Source organism: Drosophila yakuba, chromosome 3L, assembly GCF_016746365.2.
Source record: "Drosophila yakuba strain Tai18E2 chromosome 3L, Prin_Dyak_Tai18E2_2.1, whole genome shotgun sequence".
NCBI classification, from domain to species: domain Eukaryota; kingdom Metazoa; phylum Arthropoda; class Insecta; order Diptera; family Drosophilidae; genus Drosophila; species Drosophila yakuba.
The window spans coordinates 19,077,023-19,096,933 of NC_052529.2; the positions used below are offsets into that span (position 1 = coordinate 19,077,023).

At 42.2% G+C, this 19,911-nt stretch overlaps 6 protein-coding genes across 7 annotated transcripts; 4 read left to right on the top strand and 2 right to left on the bottom strand.

The window, feature by feature from the left end:
* The first annotated feature begins 100 nt into the window (after window positions 1-100).
* Window positions 101-3,307, top strand: LOC6534620 (RNA-binding protein 33). Its single transcript, XM_002095259.4, has 3 exons — window positions 101-2,635; window positions 2,818-3,007; window positions 3,064-3,307. The coding sequence occupies exons 1-3, from the start codon at window positions 1,130-1,132 to the stop codon at window positions 3,096-3,098; spliced, it is 1,731 nt and encodes a 576-aa protein (XP_002095295.3). The 5' UTR covers window positions 101-1,129; the 3' UTR covers window positions 3,099-3,307.
* A 488-nt stretch (window positions 3,308-3,795) lies between these two features.
* Window positions 3,796-5,253, top strand: LOC120320449. The gene is made up of 3 exons (XM_039375014.1): window positions 3,796-4,394; window positions 4,589-4,744; window positions 5,205-5,253. Exons 1-3 carry the CDS (start codon window positions 4,224-4,226, stop codon window positions 5,220-5,222), a joined length of 345 nt encoding a protein of 114 aa, XP_039230948.1. The 5' UTR covers window positions 3,796-4,223; the 3' UTR covers window positions 5,223-5,253.
* Window positions 5,254-5,336: 83 nt separating this feature from the next.
* Window positions 5,337-15,060, top strand: LOC6534622 (serine/threonine-protein kinase WNK3). 2 transcript variants are annotated; one of them, XM_039375012.2, is made up of 11 exons: window positions 5,337-6,594; window positions 6,808-6,980; window positions 7,042-9,856; window positions 9,913-10,044; window positions 10,612-10,674; window positions 11,365-12,192; window positions 12,468-12,887; window positions 12,954-13,998; window positions 14,119-14,183; window positions 14,245-14,416; window positions 14,472-15,060. In XM_039375012.2, exons 1-11 carry the CDS (start codon window positions 5,680-5,682, stop codon window positions 14,600-14,602), a joined length of 6,759 nt encoding a protein of 2,252 aa, XP_039230946.1. In that variant the 5' UTR covers window positions 5,337-5,679; the 3' UTR covers window positions 14,603-15,060. The 2 variants fall into 2 exon arrangements, with proteins under 2 accessions (XP_039230946.1, XP_002095297.3); XM_002095261.4 differs by lacking the exon at window positions 10,612-10,674.
* Window positions 15,061-15,071: 11 nt separating this feature from the next.
* Window positions 15,072-15,837, bottom strand: LOC26535395. The gene is given in 2 exon segments (XM_039375013.1): window positions 15,072-15,479; window positions 15,481-15,837. Coding segments are annotated over 2 exon segments (492 nt in total). The 5' UTR covers window positions 15,747-15,837; the 3' UTR covers window positions 15,072-15,253.
* Window positions 15,838-17,722: 1,885 nt separating this feature from the next.
* On the bottom strand, window positions 17,723-18,572 carry LOC6534624 (V-type proton ATPase subunit e). Its single transcript, XM_002095263.4, has 3 exons — window positions 18,346-18,572; window positions 18,235-18,282; window positions 17,723-18,133 (listed from the first exon to the last, which is right to left on the bottom strand). The coding sequence occupies exons 1-3, from the start codon at window positions 18,438-18,440 to the stop codon at window positions 18,007-18,009; spliced, it is 270 nt and encodes an 89-aa protein (XP_002095299.1). The 5' UTR covers window positions 18,441-18,572; the 3' UTR covers window positions 17,723-18,006.
* Window positions 18,573-19,124: 552 nt separating this feature from the next.
* LOC6534625 lies at window positions 19,125-19,598 on the top strand. Its single transcript, XM_002095264.3, has 2 exons — window positions 19,125-19,316; window positions 19,397-19,598. The coding sequence occupies exons 1-2, from the start codon at window positions 19,206-19,208 to the stop codon at window positions 19,490-19,492; spliced, it is 207 nt and encodes a 68-aa protein (XP_002095300.1). The 5' UTR covers window positions 19,125-19,205; the 3' UTR covers window positions 19,493-19,598.
* Window positions 19,599-19,911: the final 313 nt, after the last annotated feature.

Sequence of the window (19,911 nt, forward strand, 5' to 3'; positions counted from 1 at the left end):
TGGTAATAAGTTGCACTTTTACATCTTCACAAACTTACTGGCACACAAAGAATCTGAGGTATTTGAATCTTTATGGGCAAAACTTTGAAACCAAGCTGGAATAACAGGGCTTTTATGAATGAATACATTAACGAACGATTACAGTTTCAACGATTTGCATAACAATGATCTAAATTATCGTTTTCTTGGCTTGTTCTCTCGAAAAAGCAGTGCCAAATTGACGACAAAAGCGAAAGTTGTACCCATTATCCCAGTATCTATAATTAAAAACATTTTCACTTTTACATGAGGTAAATAACCCGGCATTCACAAATCTCTCATCCAGCCATCTAATATTCTGTATAAGCAAATTAATCTTTTAAGTTTGGGGGACTCCGAACCAATTACGCATTGGTCTCCGAAAGATCTCATCTCCGATTTACTTTCACCTGCACTCAAGATAGCCAAATTAAAAAGTATACCTGGCAAATAGTTCTGTCGCATCTGGAGCGTTGTCACGGTGCCTCGAGGCTCGAGTGCTTCATCTTCGCGCCGCGATGAGTGCGATATGATCTCTCGGGGATCTCTCGGTGGCCACCACATCCACATCAACATCCACATCCATATCTCCTCTGTGGCAGAGGCAGCATCTCAAAACTGGTTTAGTGGCCATTCCAACACTCCGAATTCCAGCACAGCTGGTTCAGAAACGTTCCATTTGCCACTCAGTTGCTTTCCAACCGACGACACCGCCGAAATTCAAGAAGAAAGTAATCGGATGGATGTGGATGCTCGAGACCCTCGATTGATTAACGGTGCTGCCGCATTGGAACAACAGGCTCTAAAAAATCGTACCCATGTAAAGCTCGGTTTTAAATAGATACACATAGATAGCTGCATCTGGGCCCAAAGCCGAGGCCACGATATTGTATTTGGCTGCAGTGCCGCGAGGCGTTCCATTTTTATTTAAACGACTGGCCGGATAACAAAGAAAGTGAGATCAAGTCTTCGAGATCGTGGATCGTCGAGTGGAAAAGAAGCTTCGCATGTATGCGTGGTTAATTCGAAAGAAACTTTTTTGCTTTTGGCCGCGGAACTGACAAATGTCAAATACCAATAGACCGTCGTGGAACGAAGACGAGCTTTAAAAATGAATCAGCGTCCGCTTAAATTGGCCCCCATTTTGGAGGCACTAGTTCTGATAGTTTTCCTAACCAACCAAGTGCAGTGCGGTGAGAATGATATGAGACAAGCGCGCATAAGGCAGTTTCTGAGTGAGCCCCAGCCCCAGTCCCATTTCAACCACAATCGACCCCCGGGTCCCGGACTACTGCCCCGGATAAGATCGCGATCGGATAACCTGCCCATGCTTCCTGGTAGTCCCAACAAGTTCCTGAGGTCCCCGCCTCCTGCCACCGCGCAACACATCATGCGCCGCGAGCAGTTTGGGAACTTTCCTCCGAACGACCAGCTCAGGAGATACCAGTTCGATCAGAATCAGCAGGGCAGATTCGCCCACGTGAAGGACGCTCCGGTGTTGGATGTGGGCAAGAACCAGTTTCCACCCCAGTATGTCTCCGAGCAGTACATTCAGAACTTCAAATCCTCGCCGCGCTTTAATGGCAATGTGATCATGAAGGACCACAAGCCAGTGTACGCACCCATTCCACAACACGCGATTCCCGTACAGGCCTCCCAGTACCTGCACTATCCCAAGCTCTTCGGCCAACAGGGATCTCCCAGTTTCAGTGTGGTGCCTTCCCAGCAAACTGCCCTCCAAAACAGCCAGTTCCCCCAGGATCCAAATAGCTACTCTGTCTACGAGGATTCCGATATTCCCGCCAAGCAGGATATCAGCCAGGCGGTGAACTTTCGCCAGGCAGTGCCACCTGTAAAGGAGTCCAGGGAGGCTCAGGACTACCTGCAATTCATGAGCACCAACGAGTACTTCCTGCCCAAAAGGGATCCCGACTTCAAGAAGCTGGACGCCGAGCGGGACCAGCAAACGCTTCTCCATCAATATCCACAGCAATACAGTCAACAGCAGCAGCTGTATCAGCAGCACCAGCTGCCACAGCAGCCGCAGCAGCCGCACCACCAGCCACCGCAGCACCAGCAACCGCAGCAACATCAATCCCAACAGCATCAAGCGCAGCAGCAACATGTTCCATATAAAACTGCTGGCCTAGACAACTCGGTCTCCTCCAGTTACAATGAGCCCATACAAGTGTCCGACTTGTTCTACCAGCAAGATCCCGCTCCTGCGAATTCCGCTGTGGTTCGCGGCAGTTACCAAGCAGGTCAGGATGTTTTCGTGGTCAAATCCGACGGCAACAAAGCTGTGAAGCATGTGGTCTCCACTCCCATGGCGGTCCACACCACCACTCAATCGCCGCTGAAGAGCCAGCACCTCGTCAAGAGTCACAAGAGCTTTACGCCGGAGCCCCTGCGATTCGAGTTCACCGAACAGGATGCCATCAGGGGATCCATGAAGTACACCCAAGCTCCGCAAGCCAACCAGTACTACTACGAAACCGTGGCCCAAGTTCCCCGGGAACCCGCCAAATCTCCTGCCCCGAAGATCGAGCTCAGCAAGCCCATCAAGGAATACACCGACGACCCAGAGGACAGTGCTGACACTGAAATTGGAAAACAGGTGGGTTTTGTTTCTTGAAAGCCGCAATTAGTATACACATATAAGCTAAGAGATAGGTATAGCCACTCAACTTTGACTAAATTGATGATCAATAAGTAGTCCAGTTCGTTAAATGGTGACTGAGTTAAATAAATACCAATTATGCCTTTGAATTTTCTGAAAACAAAAAAAATATATTTCAGCAAGAGGATCCGAAGGTGCCCACTGGGACGAGTCCAGCTACTCCGGATAATCCAAAGGACACGGAGAGCTACTGTGAGAAGATATGCGCAAATGTGTACGATGAAAACGATGAAATAATATGTGGATCTGACGGATATATGTACACGGGCGAGACCCAACTGCAGTGCTATTCGTCATGCCTCAATATAAGTAAGAGCTTCATACCTTTTATGTAAATAATATATAACATTATGGTTCTATTTCAGGTGTGACGATTAAAAGTAAAGGATCTTGCTCATAAACTTAAATAAAATAAAACACTATTTGTTTTAATTTAATTTATTCTAGCGATTACAAAATATGCAAATTTAGTATAGTAACAAAAAATTATGACACTGGAATTGGTAAAGTTTAGGGATATTTAAAAAGTGATTTTGATTTGTTATCCATCTATAAAAATATCGTGCACTTATAGCTTTCCTTTTTATTAAAGTGATAATTTAAAAACTATTAGTGCATGTGTATTTTAATTCTATATTTGTATGTATCTCAAAAATCATTCAGAGAAGTTAGTTATAATAAATAAATTATCGAAGTGAAAAAAAACGTTTTTAAAATCATATTTATATCTATTACTATAAACGGAGCCTACCTGAGCTTTTTACTTTCGTGTAAAAACGAGAAACGAATATCTCCTAGCTGAATAAGAAAAACTGGATAGGCTACTCGACTGGTTCTGAACTTCATTAACATTTTTTTAGTAAGGGTGTTTTTTACTGTTTCTATTGGTAATATGCCTGAAAAGTTCTGAATATATTTTTTAAGTGGCTTAAAGATTATGTAGTATTTATAACAATTTTAAATTCAAAAAGTAATATTCAAAAAGTAACGGCCTACTGTTCAGCTTTACAGATGCCAGGTAACAGTTCTGCTAGTGCATAACATATATATTAGGCAAACTGGCAACTTGGGTGGCATCACCGCCGATAACACTTGTGTAACAATATGCGCTATCGATAGATCACGAACACAAGTAAACCCAGTTGCTTTGTAAAATTTTTTGTGAAAGTAAAGGGAATTTCTGGCGAAATAACTTTAATTTTCCGCTGACTTTCGCACGCGTTCAATGCAATTGACCCCCCTTGTGGCGGCGACAGTATCTCCCGAAAGACTTACCCATCCCCTGTGCCGTAATATGAAAGCCTGCTAATTCGGATTACCTTTGAACACCACAATCACAAACTGAAATCCTCGATGCGAACGGCCCGACAGTCGCCGTGCGAGCTCTAGACCCCGTCCTGGTCCAAAATCCCTAACTCGCGACGATCCCGTCAAGCGAAGGACTTCCGGAAGGAGCGGCGTGGAACCATGACATCATAGCCGCTGCATATGCTTCCTGTCCCCAATCAAATGTACATAAATATGTATGTATAGCCAGCGTACCGCACATACGCACATATCCCTCGCGAAAGAACAGAACAGTATAGAGTGGAACGGCAGAGCCAGTGACGAACGTAGTGCAATCGAAACTAGTGATTCATGGAAAGCGCACACCTCGGCCTCCTGGAGACGGCGGCGCTTCCTCCTCCACCCAGCTGTAAGCGATATTTCAGACGTCGGTACCCAGCAACGAACATAAGTGGGTGGAATGGTCACCCCTCCCTGCTCCTTCCCCTGTCCATGCCTCTGCCCCAGTCCCAGCCAGTCCCTCCTGTGAAGAGTGCCGGAATTTAACCTTTGCTCCATTTCTTGCTTCCCTGTACTCATACCCCGCCTTACCTCTCGCTTCAGATTAAACGTGGTGGTCTGCTGCTGAAAATCTTGCAAAATTGGACAAACCCTCTGCGACTTTGTACGACAACAAGAAGTCGTACCTGCGAACCGTGCTCGGAAGGGAAGCGCCATCAGCGAAGATGGTACTACCTCCTGCACCACGCAACCTCAAAGGTGAGTTGGAGTCATTCCCAAAAGTTGCGAAAAGTTGTAGGGAAAATCTTTATTTATTTTAATGTTGAATTCGGTTTAAAGCCTGGGCTCATGGCAAAAGAGGATTAAAAGCAACAGTCGTTTTGGATATATGTATGCCTACATTATGGCAAAAGCTGGTTCAAAAAATCCTTTCATGCAAACATAGATCAAACATGCCATGTGTTTTTCTAAGATGATACTTTTTTAAATATCTTTGAACTTTAATAATTTTTTTTCAATTCTGTTTTAATTAATTTTTTTTAATTAATTAAACAAAAAACACCAGTTACCAAAACACGTAAACTTAAACCGTTCTATTCCTAATATTGATTGTTTATAAAATGTTTGTGAAAGGAAATTTACTAAGAACTGTGGAATAATCGACGTTTGTACCCATGAATCTATACAATCTAATCAACCACTTCCATCATACTTTTAGGAATACCTCAATTTCTAGCGAGGAGCAAACTGTGCAGGGAGCTAATATACAAAAGTCGGGATACCGTTCGTTTAACAGATCTGCCTCCTCTAGGCAAAAGCCGAACCCGACATCAAAACTAAAAGACACCCTGAGCAGAAAGCCCACTTGCAAGCAGGGCACACTTTCTGCACACACGAGCACTAGCAGCACCACTTCAATTCAGTCATCACCCATCGAGCCAGCTTCCTCTCTACCCACGCTAAACACCACGCCTACACTACCGGCAGCCAGCAAAAGCAATCTATTTGTGCGAGTGCTACGACGCTTTTCAAGTAACTCCCTTCCCGGCAAGACGGCGTTAAGCCCGAAAAACGTAGACGACGCACCGAAAGTCAACGATAACAACAACGGCGCTCTGAGCAAACAGCAATCGACCGATGTAGAGGTGCTTAGCTCTCAGGACAACCAGAGCAAGAAACAGAATGAGGACGGAATGGATGGCAAAACAGAGCCTGCAGATGCCATAACCCACCAGAAAGCTGGTCTTACTTTGGGCAAACCTAAAAAAGACAAGTCTGTCAAGGGGACGTCGCAAGCGGTTTCTTCAGACACCAAGAAAATGGAGGCCAGGAAGTCCTCCTCGGACACGGTGATCGAGCCATTGATCAAGCAGCAGGCGCCACTGCACTCGTCAAAGACCACGCCAACGACTTTGACAGCGAACTTTGTGCAAAATATTCGATTCGTCCGTAAAAATGTGGAACAGTCAGGCAGGAACACCAATCCGCTGCAGTTCGTTGAACTGGAGACGGAGTTTCCTCGGGACTATGACGACAACATCGAGATGCTTTCCCGCGAGGCAGAGCATCTGGAGGAGCAGTTCCGCACGCCAACGCGCTCCAATGCTACGGACGCCACTTCCCACCATGTGGCTGGAATCATCGACAACATAATAACCGAAGCGTCACGGAGTCTTACAATCGAAAAGACTGAAGATGATGTGCCATTGAAGTCTTCTACCAAGCACTCAAGTGGTGTAAAACGCGTTGGCTTTCAAGTAGAGGATAAGGACGATACCGAAGTTCAGAGCGAAAAGCAGGCAAAGAGCATCGACGATATAACCAAAAAGACGGAGAGCTCCGAAGCTAGCGCAGAGGAAGCTACTGTCACCGGGTCCTCGACAGATGCATCTGCATCCCTGCTGCCCTCCACGTCGACGGTATCCACCACATCTTCAGCTACATCGATAACCAAGAGCAAAAGCGATGAGGACGATGATCCGGTGGCCATGTCGCCGTGCGGACGATTCTTTAAGTACGATAAGGAAGTCGGACGTGGATCCTTTAAAACTGTATATCGTGGCCTGGACACGTTGACGGGTGTTCCAGTTGCCTGGTGCGAATTATTGGTAAGATAATAAACTTTTAAGTAAATTATTGTTGTGCCAATAAGCATATGTACATATATGTTTATTAGTCACAGCAAACAGTATCCCAAACTTGCATGAGCAAGTTATCAGATAGATAATAATTATCAAGAATTTTTGATTGAGTACAAGTTTTATATAATGGATCTTTAGTTAACTTTAAAATGTAAAATTTTTTGTCTATCGGTGTTACAGGACAAGCAAGTAAAAAAAAGTGAACGTACCAGATTCCGCGAGGAGGCAGACATGCTGAAGAAACTTCAGCACCCAAACATTGTGCGGTTCTATACATATTGGGAGTTTCCCATTGGCCGCAAGAAAAATATTGTACTAGTCACCGAACTAATGTTATCTGGAACTTTAAAATCGTAAGAGTAAACCTGGATTTCAATGGGATATAAAAAAATATAAAATCTTATTTACTTATAGCTATTTGAAACGATTCAAGAAAATACACCCAAAGGTATTGAAGTCATGGTGTCGCCAGATCCTAAAAGGCCTAAACTTCCTGCATACTCGTCAATTTCCTATAATTCATCGTGATTTGAAATGTGATAATATTTTTATAACTGGCACCACTGGTAGTGTTAAAATCGGCGACTTGGGCTTGGCAACTTTGAAAAACCGCTCCCACGCGAAATCTGTGATTGGTACGCCGGAGTTCATGGCCCCGGAAATGTACGAGGAGCATTACGACGAGTCGGTGGACGTATATGCATTTGGCATGTGCATGTTAGAGATGGCCATTTCCGAATATCCTTACAGTGAGTGCAAGGGTCCGGCCCAGATCTACAAAAAGGTGATTTCAGGAATTAAGCCAGCGGCGCTAGCTAAGGTGGAGGATCCTAACGTGCGCGACATTATCGAACGGTGCATTGAACTTAAAAAGGAGGATCGACCCAGCTGCAATGAACTGCTAGAATCTGAGTTCTTTGACGAGGATATTGGTATACGAGTAGAGCCAACTGCTTCGGAACAGTTCCTTTCTGATCCGAGCATCAGCATCATCGAGTTCCGACTGCGATTTATGGACCCCAAGAAGCGCTCGTCCCGTCATAAGGAAAACGAGGCAATCCAGTTTGAGTACAACATCAAGCATGATGAGTACGAACAGATTGCGCAAGAAATGATGAAGGAAAATATTATATCTGAGGACGACTCTCGCGCTGTAGCTCGGCTTTTAAAGGTGCAAGTGGTGTCGTTGCTAAAGGAACGTGCCCAGCGTCAAACTCAAATCAAGCTGCAAAACGAAAAGTCTCGTTTGGAAAAATTGGCATTGCAAAAGCAACGTGAGAGTTTGCCGACCAACGTCGATGAAGATGAGGAAGAGGAGGATGAGTCCGAGGACGAGGAGGATGGTGTAAAATGGAATCAGCGCCTGCAGCTAAGATATGACCTGCTTAACACTGATTCAGAAACAAGCCTTGCTCTATCCACGAACAGCGTCGAACCGCAACAGCTGTCCACTCGGTCGAACACTTCGATTCCGAACAGTGGCATACAGCAACCTGTTCAGGTCCCAGGTCAAGTTGCTGTTTCCCAGTTGATCTCGGTGCAGCCACAAGCTATTCCGTCACCGGCTATTCCCATGCAACAGAAGCCAACTGTGCACTACATTCAACCGCCACAGCTGGCGTCATATCAAAACTCGAATGCACCGATGCAGGAGATGACCAATAACCAGGTCATATCGCCGACGGGCAGTCAACAGATGCAACAGCAACCACCTGTAGTGGCATCGACAGTGAATCATCAGGTCATGCCACAGCAACAAGTCAACCAACAGCAGCAGCCACAAATGATGCAGCAGATACCCCAGCAAGTTCAAGTACAGCAAGTTGGTTCGCAACAACAGCCCCAAACTGTTTTGCCGCCGCAGCAACATGAGCAGCAGCCACAGCAACAACAACAGCCACTGCAGCAGCAACTGCAGCAGCTTATGCACCCTAACGTGCAAGCTCCGGATTTGACTCAACAGCAACAAATGGCTCAGCAACAGGCCCAGCAATATTTTCAGCAGCAACAGCCTCAACAGGCCGTTAACATGCAACAAGCTTATGCAATGCAGCAAGCAGGCCAGCAGCAACAGCTTTCGCAGCCTCTTCAAATTCAGCAACAGATCTTGCAGCAACAACAAGCTGCTGTCTCACATCAGCAGCAGATTATGCACCAGCAACTGGCCCAGCATCAGCTGCAACAACTTCAGCAGCAACAGCTTCAACAACAACAACTACAACAGCAGCAGCAACAGCAGATGCAACAACAGCAACTCCAACAACAACAACTTCAACAACAGCAATTCGTACAGCAGTATGCGCAGGCTATGCCGCAGCAACAACATCAGCAACTCGTTACGGGATCGCAAGTGATGGCACCGCATCAGCATCAGCAACCTATTCAGATCCCAGTTCAGATTCAAGTTCCACCAACTTCTGTGGCTCCTCAAATACAGCAGACCTACAACCAACAGGGCGCACAAGTAACACTTAGTGATCGCCAACAGCAACAGCACCCCGCTTTCTCGGCCTTACCACCACAGCCAGCGCAATTTATACAACAGCCCACTCAGCAACCCATACAGTTATCAATGCCTTTGGAGCAACAATTGCAGCAATTGCTGCATAGCCAGCCAGCCCAACAAAACCAACAAGCTATAAGTCATCAGCAGCAACAGTCCTTGGTGCAACAGCAACAACAGCCTTTGGTCCAACAGCAACAACAGCCTTTGGTCCAACAGCAGTCGCCTTTGGTCCACCATCAGCAGCCTCTGGTTCAACATCAGCAGCCTTTGGTGCAACAGCAACCACAGCCCCAGACACAGCAACCACTCGTGGTTCAGCAACAGCCACAGCAGCAACCTGCAGTGGATCAAATCTCACAGATTTCTTCGCAAGGGCCTGTGCAACAGGAAAATTTGCAGGTAATACAAGTCAACAAAGAAGCAAATGTCGCAACGGAAGCAATGTCTGTAAATAGCGTCCATGGCACCCTCGAAACTGCACCGAAGACAGAAACCCAGAACTCTGCTGATGCGGATAAGCAACAAAAGCAGCCAGGCGCGGGCACACGCTCCCAGAAACCGAGGCGATCCAACCGGAGCGGAAACGAAAGGATTCCCAAACTAAGTGTTACCAGCGTCGACGAGGGCAGCGTCATCAACTGCCACATGGAAAACAAACTTAAAACGATTACATTTAAATTCGACATAGGAGATGTAAATCCGGTTGAAATAGCCAATAAATTGGTGAGACATTATCTTGCTTTAACTAAAACTCAATCATCATATTGTTTCGTTTTCAGATTGCCCAAGATTTGCTTTCTAATTGTCAAAGTACAGTTTTTGTGGAAATGATCAATGAAATTGTTGACCAAGTCAAACAGAATCCTAATCAAATCCCTATACCGACTAATTATCGCCGCAATATTGAAAAGGTACATCGCTTTCCCAAAATTAATCCTACCAAAATTTTTTACTCAATGAAGACTATTCTTACGAGACCTTAGGGTTCTTAAAGCGCAGAGATGGACACGGTTCATTGGATGCACAATCCGTAATAAATAAAATGATTCACCTTTTTTCTAGAATCTCATATATAGAAAAAGATTATGTTTATAGCCCTTCATAAGTGTGTTCCTAATGGTATCACATTACCACGTTGCACCTATTTTTACCCAAATTAAAGTCAGCTGTAATAGTAGTCCGATCCTTCAATGAAAATTGAAACTTTCAAAACTTCACCAAGCATCACTAATACTTTTCACAAATATAATGATATTCGTCCTTATGTACTACATGTTATTGTTGACTATACAAATTACTTCAATTTTCCTACCGCTACATGAGTCCAAACAACTCCTTCCTTTTCCTACGAAAAGCAGCGATTCAATATCGAGAAAATGATGCTAACAAGATTTCGTAAATTACTTAACTAAGCGATTTAATATCAATATCACAAAATCCATGTTTTTTGATTGTCTATCCCTACTATAATAAAACAGGTCCGACACGCGTCTCTAACTCGACAGCGTTCCACGTTTAGGTCACACCAAAGACATAGATCTGTAAGTGTTGTGTGCACTGGGCTTATGTAAACACTTATTTTTTCCTAGCTAAATTAAAAATGTTTCTTTACTTACAAGGATTTTCCTTTTTTTAGATATCTCAAAAAGTACATTTATTGAAGTTTGTTCATAAGTTAATGTATACTTAATGTTCGTTTCATGATCTAATTTAAAACCGTTTTCAGATTTACTCGAATTTATCGTCCGTGATAAATAGCATTCAATGTTTAATAATAATAATCTTCAAGAAAACGTGCACGTTAAAAAAAAATTCATATAACTTTTACGTTTTACATTTTGTTAGAAAATTTGTACTGAAGTCATTAAAAACTAAATCATTTTGGAACTAAATAATTCATTCAAAATGAGTTATTATTATCCCATGGAAATTGAAGAGTGTAATTGTTTAAGAGGCTTCTTACAACTCTTTATTAATTTCAGTTTTTATGGCCCCAACACAAACGAATAGTAAAATTAGAGTTTGAACTTATAAATATCTTATTTTAAAAAACTTTATCCAGAAGTATAATTATTTTTTTCTTCTGCTCTTTTAATAATCAAAAGTGGGCTATATAAATAATGATTTAATTTCAGTTCCACTTTCAGTACATTTTTATTTTAAGTAATAATGTATATGCACAAACAAATTTACCGGACTTTTATAACTCACATTTAACCAACTTTTTTTAGCGGGATGAAACCGCCAGCGATATCACAAAGATGTTCGAGCCCACTATCCATGGGGTTGAAACCCTGCCATCCGGTGGAGGAGGCGCTGAACAGTCGAACTCAAACTTGACTTTAGAGGCCAGGTCCCATGTACCCAACCTACCGAATGCGAAGGAACCACAGCTGAATGTCAGCACTCCACCCACAACCACTTCGACCATGTCTTCCTCATCAACCGCATCGAGGGATGCGCCCAATAGCAGCAATGACGTGACCATCGGTTCTGGTTCCGTTTCTCGAAAAACGAGCACAGCCTCGGAGTACACTTCGCTATCGATTGACTATATGCCCGACAGCAACATTACTCCAACTGGTCCGGAGCCACCGCTTGACAATGGAAAGGATAAGAAGCCTTGCTCCTTTGCTATAGCTAGAATGCAAAAGCTCTTGGAGTCGGCCGGCAATGGTGCTCCTCGTAGTCTGAATTTGCCCCTGAATCGTCACTTAAAGATTCAAGAAGACTTGAAGCATACTAGAAGTCTTGACGATTTGACAGCAGTGAAAATAACCTTTGACATGCCCAACAAGGCCGCATTGGGAACTTCGGATAACGCTCAGCAAGGCACAGAAGCGGAAGCCGAGAAGCCAAAAGATAAGTCCGCACAGGCTGTAGGCAACCAGGGAACCGGAGCAGCCAATACTCTAGAGCAGTTAAAAATAGAACTGGAGAACATAACTCATGCCCACGCTTTCGCTTCCGCTGTAGTGGCCTCAATTAACAACAGAGCTCCTCACCAAGCTTCCCCAGCAATGTCCTCCCTAAAGGCCACCTCTGGACAACCACAAGAGGTAATTATTAATTACAAAAAATCAAACAGAGGTATTCGCTTTTTTTCGCAAGTGTTACAGTAGAGTTAAGCTACGAAATTCTTTAACAAAATCTCTTTAAATCGGTACAATTATTTAACTATTAAGTCGTTTAATAAGGAAACATTTTTGCGAATTTGCATTTTACTTGAGATTCAATTTTGGTTATTATCAAATAACCTGCACCAAGTGTCATTTTAAAATATTTAAATTTATTTTGAAAATGTTTCTAATAATAAATATTTTATTTCCCTAAGATAATCAAGTCAAATAACGGAGCAGGAACTTCAGCACCCTCAGTGGGTCAGAATACTCCCACTGCAGCCTTAACATCCGCCAGGGGCTCAGGCTCATCCGTCTACAACTCACGTCGCACATCCATCGACAACAGCATGGGATCCGATGTGCACTTGCACACTGCCACTAATCTGGAAGGGACAGTGAGCAACTCGGATCCGACTCCAACTGAGGCATCGGTTGGAATTACTATCGGCACGGGACATGAGAAGCAACTTTCCAAGCAGCCCAGCTTGGAAAAACCATCTACCACTTCCATATTAACGAACAGCAGTGATCCTCCGCAAAGAAATCCCAGCAATGGATCAATTAACCAAAATTCAATTGCGGATTTGGAAAAGAAATTGGCTGCTTTGCGAAATACCGAAAACACAGAAGAGGCAAGAAACCAATCGTTGTTTCTTCGATAACCATTCTAACTTATTCCTAACTTCTTTCATTTTCAGTCTTCATCAGCCACATTGTCTGTGGTTTCTAAACAAGTTGAAGAAGTCGTTAACCCAAGCGCGCGTAAAATTTCGCGTTTCAGTGTCAGTCGTGTGCAGGAGCAAAAAACTTCAACCGGAGTGGAAGAACCTGCTCAGGGTCAACTGAAGATCGACCTCCAAGTCGCCGGCCCTGGAGGCCAGGTGCAGACCAACAACTCCGTTCAGAACGGCAGCGTGGTCAACACTCCAACCGAAGTCATCAGCTCTCCCATTCAAACTGTTCCGCTGGCTATTAACGGAATTCAGCTGATATACCAACAGCCCCCGCAAATCCACCAGTTGCCAGGTGGAACCTCAACTACTACAAGTGGAGCAGGGGCTCAGTGCATTGTGGTACCTCAAGTTGTTAATGGCACCCACGTGCAACAGCTATCTAACATACAACCACAGCAGCAGAGTGTACATCCAAATATGACACAACAGCCTCAGCAAACACCACTTAATGGACTCCCATCAATGGTTAACACTCTTCAGCAGCAGCCACAACAACAACCCTTACCGATGCAGACGATTCAGTCGCAGCAGCAGCAGAATCAAATGCCTATCATCTCGCAACAACAGCAGCAGCAGATCCTGATGCAGCAGCAACAGGGATCCCAGCAAGGATCACAGCAATTTAATTTGCCAGGCACACAACAGACTCATCCTCAGCACCAATTCATCCAGTCGCAGCCCAACCAACTTCACACGCTGCCACCACAGGTGGTGAGCATGGCTCAGGGAAATCTGCCGCATCAGCTTCCACCCATGCAGACTATGGGTGCCCAACAGCAAATGATCTCGCAACAACAGCATCAGTTGCAGATGCAATCGCACATGCACCAACAAAACGTGCCCGGAATGTACAATCAGCAGGCTGGAGCTCGTGTGGCAGCACCTCAAAATTTTGCCAGTGCTGTGCCAAATCATTTGTTGCAGCAGTCCCCTTTGATGGGGTCTCAGCAGCCAGCACAGACCATGCAACACGTAATGCAACCAATTTTTAATGCGACGTCTGGTGAAGGTAAACCAATACATGATATTTATTTATTTATATATATTATTTTTTTAAATTGTGTGTAGTTTGTCAATACCTTATTACTTACATGTAAGAACTCAACAACTCTTTAATTCTTTATTGCAGTTACCGAAGAGCCTGTATCTTTAGCAGCTACGCATCCGCATCTGCTACCGAGCGATATTCAATCCGTAAGAACAAATCAAAAGCCATATTGTTATAAATGAATAATCGCAACTGTTCTTTCTTCAGGATATAAAGCACAATTTAGACACATTAGTGAACCAATTGTGCAATACGCGCTTGGGTACCAACCAGCACCAACGGCTGTTGCTGTTGCGTCAGAGACAACTCATCGAAGAGGACGAGCTGCGTCTTAAACATTATGTGGAATACGAAAAGTTTCAAAAGGCACTCCGCCAATGTATGTTCTGCTTACGATCCTATCAGAAAAATATAAAAACTGTATTTTTTTTCAGCTATTAGCACAAACGTTCCAGCTAATGCAGCTTACTATTCTTCGGCTGCCGCACAGCTTCCAACCAATTTGGCGGCTCCAGCAGCTCCGTCCTCATCGAATCCGACGTCCACTAGCTCCGCAAACACATAACTTCTCTAAATGTTTTGCTTCATGCACTTTTGACAAGCCATACTAACAGCTCTACTCGATGTTCTCGGCAATATAATTGGCTCGAGCGGGAGGACGTGGATCTGGAGGTAGATTTTAAGTAAAAAGTTGTCGAATGTTACGGGGTTGTCTGTAAATATTAGTCAAACGCTTCTTGTTGATATGCCATTGTTTTATATTTCTCTTTCTGTTTCATTTTTTATTTAAAATTCCTTATTTCCCAACTTGGCTTTCGTTTATTTGTTTAAAATAAATATTAAATTTTTTGTATGAACTTTTTAAGGAAATTGTACATTTTATTAGTAAAAGGAACTGTAAATAAACATTTCGATAATGTAATAATTTAACAATGCATATAGGAATATTATATATTAGCCATCATTTATTCAAAATGATGTATACATACTGCATAGTTACTAAATAAATAACTTATTACCGAATATTTTTTTAAATTTACTGTAACATTTTAATGGAGCGTCGTAAATGTGCTCAGGCAGCTGGCAGACTAAAATTATAATACACTCTTTAAAGGCCTATTCAATTTAATGTATACAATAGCCTACAGCATGCCTTTTGTGCATATTTTGTTTAAATACCACAATCAACACATAATTAAGTAAACTTAAAAAATCGTTAAACGCCGAACGAATTTCCACGAAATTCATAAGTTCTAGCATTGGGTCTGAAACTGTTCCTTAGTGCTTTGATTGCTGATAAAAGCCAGAAGGGCTGCTGGTCCAAAGGCAGCTGTTTCAATCTATTCACCCATTCCCCGTCACCTTGTGCATCGATGTGAAGTCGGCTGTGATCTGGGAATTTGATTTGGGGTGGGAAATTAGTCAACTTTGTTGACGAGGCTGGAGGGATAAACCACCGGATCTCCTACGGGCGGCCTTTGGGGTGCTCCATATGGAAGGTTGATAATATTCTTTTCAGAAAATGTTGGGTCTCTGGGTCCTGTAATTCCAGTAATATTCTCCACAGCTGTATTTTTAGTTGCAAAGTATTTGTCCTTCTGACTTAGTCCATCTCGAGGTCTTGGGCCAGCAAAAGAAGGTCTTTGAGCCTGGGTAATTTTAAGTATTGCGAGAGTGATTATAGGTAATAGGCAAAGCAATTTCAACATGTTGCCAAACGAAATGAAACTTTTTATATAACAATATTTCTGGGGGCCGCTAGTGATGCTAGCTTTTGGAGTGTGAATCAACAACTGTGCAACCCAAATATGTAACTTAATTTAAATAAGTTTCAGCTTTTCTGAAGAACGTGCCTGTTATTTTAAGACTGTAATTCCCGTTACTCGTAGAGTAAAATGGTAGACTATGTAACAGGTAGATGGAAGCGTTTCCGACCATATAAAGTATATAGATTCTTGATCAGGATCAATAGCCGATCGATAGTCGATCCGTCTTTCCGTCTGTCTACTTGGGAACTATAAAGCTAAAAAGTTGAGATTCAGCTTGCAGACTCCAGAGACGTAGACGCAGCGCAAATTTCTTGACCCATTTTGCAACGCCCACAAACCGGGCAAAGCTGCCACGCCCACACTTCTAAAAAATGTTTTGATATTTTTTAATTTTTTATTAGTCTTGTAATTTCTATCGATTTGCCATAAAATGTTTCCTCTAAATAGGTATCCCATAGTCGCAACTCTAATTTATTGGAACACAACTGTAGAAAATATTTAGGTAATTTGTATACCCTAAGGAATCTCAAATTCAAAGCAAGCAGTTAAATGTAATTAGGTGTTTCTATGCGCACAAAGTAGTAAATTTGCATCCAATTAATAATTTATAAACATTTTGCTGTGGCATCCAAGTTGTGCGTGTGGCAGCTTTAGGCGGCTTGCGGGGGTGACCAAACTGTTTTTATGCATAAAAGTCCACGAGTGAAGAATTTCTAAAATTTATATTTTGATTATAATGTGTAAAAACATGATTTCAATGTGTATATGTGCAACAAGAGTCGCTATAGTTGATTCTCTCGACTATCAGATACCCGTTACTCAGCTAATGGGAATTCTGAAAAAAATGGTAAAAGATTGTGGGCGTGATCATGAATATATATACTTCATAGGGTTGGAAATGCTTCCTTATACCTGCTTCATGCTTTTCAAGGAACCTATTACTCTACGAATTTAATAATTATTATTTTCCATCCATTGTGGTTTAATCGTATTGTTAAATATTCATAAGGATATTTTTTCGGGATAATGAAAGCAACTTAAGTAAGGGTCATTTATTTTGTTATCTACTACTATTCTAATGTGAAGTTGCGCCGAAAACTATGCATTGCTTATGTGGTAATGAAAAAGCTTTAATATGGCTATATAAACTAAAAATGGCTCATTTATTTTCAAAAAGTTCCAAATCGATGATTTAACTATAATTTTTAATTTCTCATAGGTAAATTCGTAATATTGCATTTACTATAAATAAGTTAAATAATTTGCTTTTAATATGTATCTGTTTAGTTATACCTGTTACTCGTAGGGTAATAGGCTATACTAGATTCGTTGAAAAGTATGTAACAGGCAGAAGGAAGCGTTTTCGAACATATAATGTATATATTTTTTTGATCAGGATCATTAGCCAAGTCTATCTGGCCATGTCCGTCTGTCCGTTGAAAGTTGGGACTCGGCATGCAGACTCCAGAGACATAGACGCAGCGCAAGTTTATCGATTCATATTGCCACGCCCACACTAACGCCTATAAACCTTCAAAAAGAAAGTTTCTCCTTCGCACTTCCATTAGCTGACTATTAGATAGCCGGGCAACTCGACTAAAGCGTACTCTCTTGTTCTTTAAAAAGAAAACAAATTGTCATGTCCAATAAAGTTTTAGCTCAGCAAAATTAAAATAAATGTTGGGATTCTCGTTTTTTACATATTGCTACCTATGTATGTAGCAATGGCAGCATAAACATGCTGTAAATGTGTAGGTATAAAAGTTTCGTAGGCGAGAGTCTTAGGAGTCTTCCACTTAGAGATATATCCTCCCACGCCTTTTAGTTTCTAAGGGTACACAATAAAGAGTATAAACTGCGGATGCTTCGAGTAGATAGTTTTTAACGCACAGTCATGTTACCAACTGAACACAAAATGATGTGTAAATATACTTTATTTAAGGTTTCAATCTTCATTTTAAGACACTCGATTATTGGGAATGCTTGGCCAAAAAGTCAAGACTAACTTTACATCTTTGCGCGTACTAAGTATACAAATATGTTGCTTATCTATGATTTTCTACAACGTCTTGCCCAAAGCGTGATCGCGAATACAATTTATTTTATGCTTTGAACAGTAAGTGGAAATTAATAATACACAATGTCGGAACATCCTTGATAAAGAAACAATAACAAAACAAGTGAAACGAATACATTAGGGTTAGACGGTGACAGCCATGGTGTCCTTGATCTCATTACCCCACTCGCGGGCCATGATCATGATTTCGTTCATGCTCAGTTTGGGTCCGATCAGAGGGTTTAGCTGCGTCATGTAGCAGCACAACCAGCTGCAAGGAAAAACGTCATTGATAAGCGTTTTGAATGGGAGCACTGGGCTTAGGCCAACTGAACCAAGCGTTTAGATGCATGCTTATATATAGGTACTTACAACAGCCAGCATGTTGCTGCGGTGAGCATCAGGCAGCATTGAGTCACCCTGCAAAATTTTTAAATTAGTTAAGTTAGTTGTAAGGGAACTAAAGTTGGGTAAACAGCTTACCCCCTGTTGGGACCTCGGGCGAAGAAGGGGCAGATGATGCCAATGAAGGCCCAAATGCTGGTGATTACGATTGGTGCCACCCACTCGGAAACCATTTTGCAGGCTCAAAGGATCGGCGCAAAGTGCTTCGGGCAAAATAAAAATAAAAAGGTGGACAATGCGATCACTGAACTTTTTCTCGAGCAACGAATATCACATGACGAACATGTCCCATGCAGCAGTGAGACCGTGCGCGACTATCGTTGGAATCCGATGGCACGAAGTGGTCACCCTGGACCGCCTTTCTCTGGCTTCTTTTTCCCGATATATCTTTTTCCTATTTATCCTTTCCCCATTTAAAATTGAACGATAAGAACAGCTATAATATTTTCAAAAATCTTGTTTTGTCCTTGTTTTTGTATATTTATAACGGAACATTTAAGTGCCTGCAAAGCATTTTATTGCTTATTAGATGCTTATTAGATTTATAAAATATTCAATATTAATTATAAAGTGTAATATTTATTCCATTAAATTATGTTTCACATAAAAATGTTATTTTAATCAAATAAAGTAATTTTTAAACATTAAACTTTGTTTAACTAATTATAAAAATTTTCATCATACCGACATTAACATGTAACATGATAAATTGAATTCTTTATTCTAGGTTGTTAAAAACATTATTTATAAGCAATTAAAGTTAAATAATTAACAATTGAACTGCGCAAAAAACACCTTAACATTTTGAAGCGATTGCCTTTCGTGTCACGAGAAAGCTCATCTCTAAGAAAGGGCGAATGACAAATCGTTAAGAAGAAGCATTCTAACCTTACAACATTGATTTTACGCCAGCGTATTTTGCGAAAAAGTTTATAAAAATGTTCCAAAACAGCGCTGCCCGCCTTCTGGTCCCCGCTATTCGTAGCGCTATGCAGAGCCGTTGCCAGTCGGTCGTCTCCGGACCTCCGACCCAGCGCGTCTCCACCGCCGTAAGTTTGAGCTAGTTGCATAACGAGGATGTGATTCTCAAACCGAAAAACTAATCCTTCAATTGCTCTTTGCATTACAGGAGAAGGTGATTCTCGGTGGCGGCATGTGCGCTGCATCCTTGTGCATTCCCGCCTGGGTGCTCTACCACATCCGGGACTACAAGGGCGACAAGTAATCTGCTTACGATACCACACATAGTTAATACCCCTGTAAAGTAAAGAACATCAATACAATAGTGCCCCTGCTATAGGGAAATAAACTATAACGCATTGAGCCACAAACTGATTTTATTATTTTTCGTCGGTTATGCTGTAACTAAAAGTGTGCCTTACTTCAAGTAACTGCTTCTCGATATCGAATATAATCAAGCTTGACTGATATATGGTATAAAATTCAGTATGACGTGTTAAATGGACTCTAAAAGGGCTTAAGTCCTTAAACCTTAAAGTGCTTAACTCCGAACCCTGCCCAATGAACTCAGGAATCGAAGACTTTTAAATACCTAATCCAATTTATGTACGTTAACTATAGCCGTTACTCGTAGAGTAAAAGGATCTACTAGATTCGTTGAAATTTATAAAACATGTAGAAGGA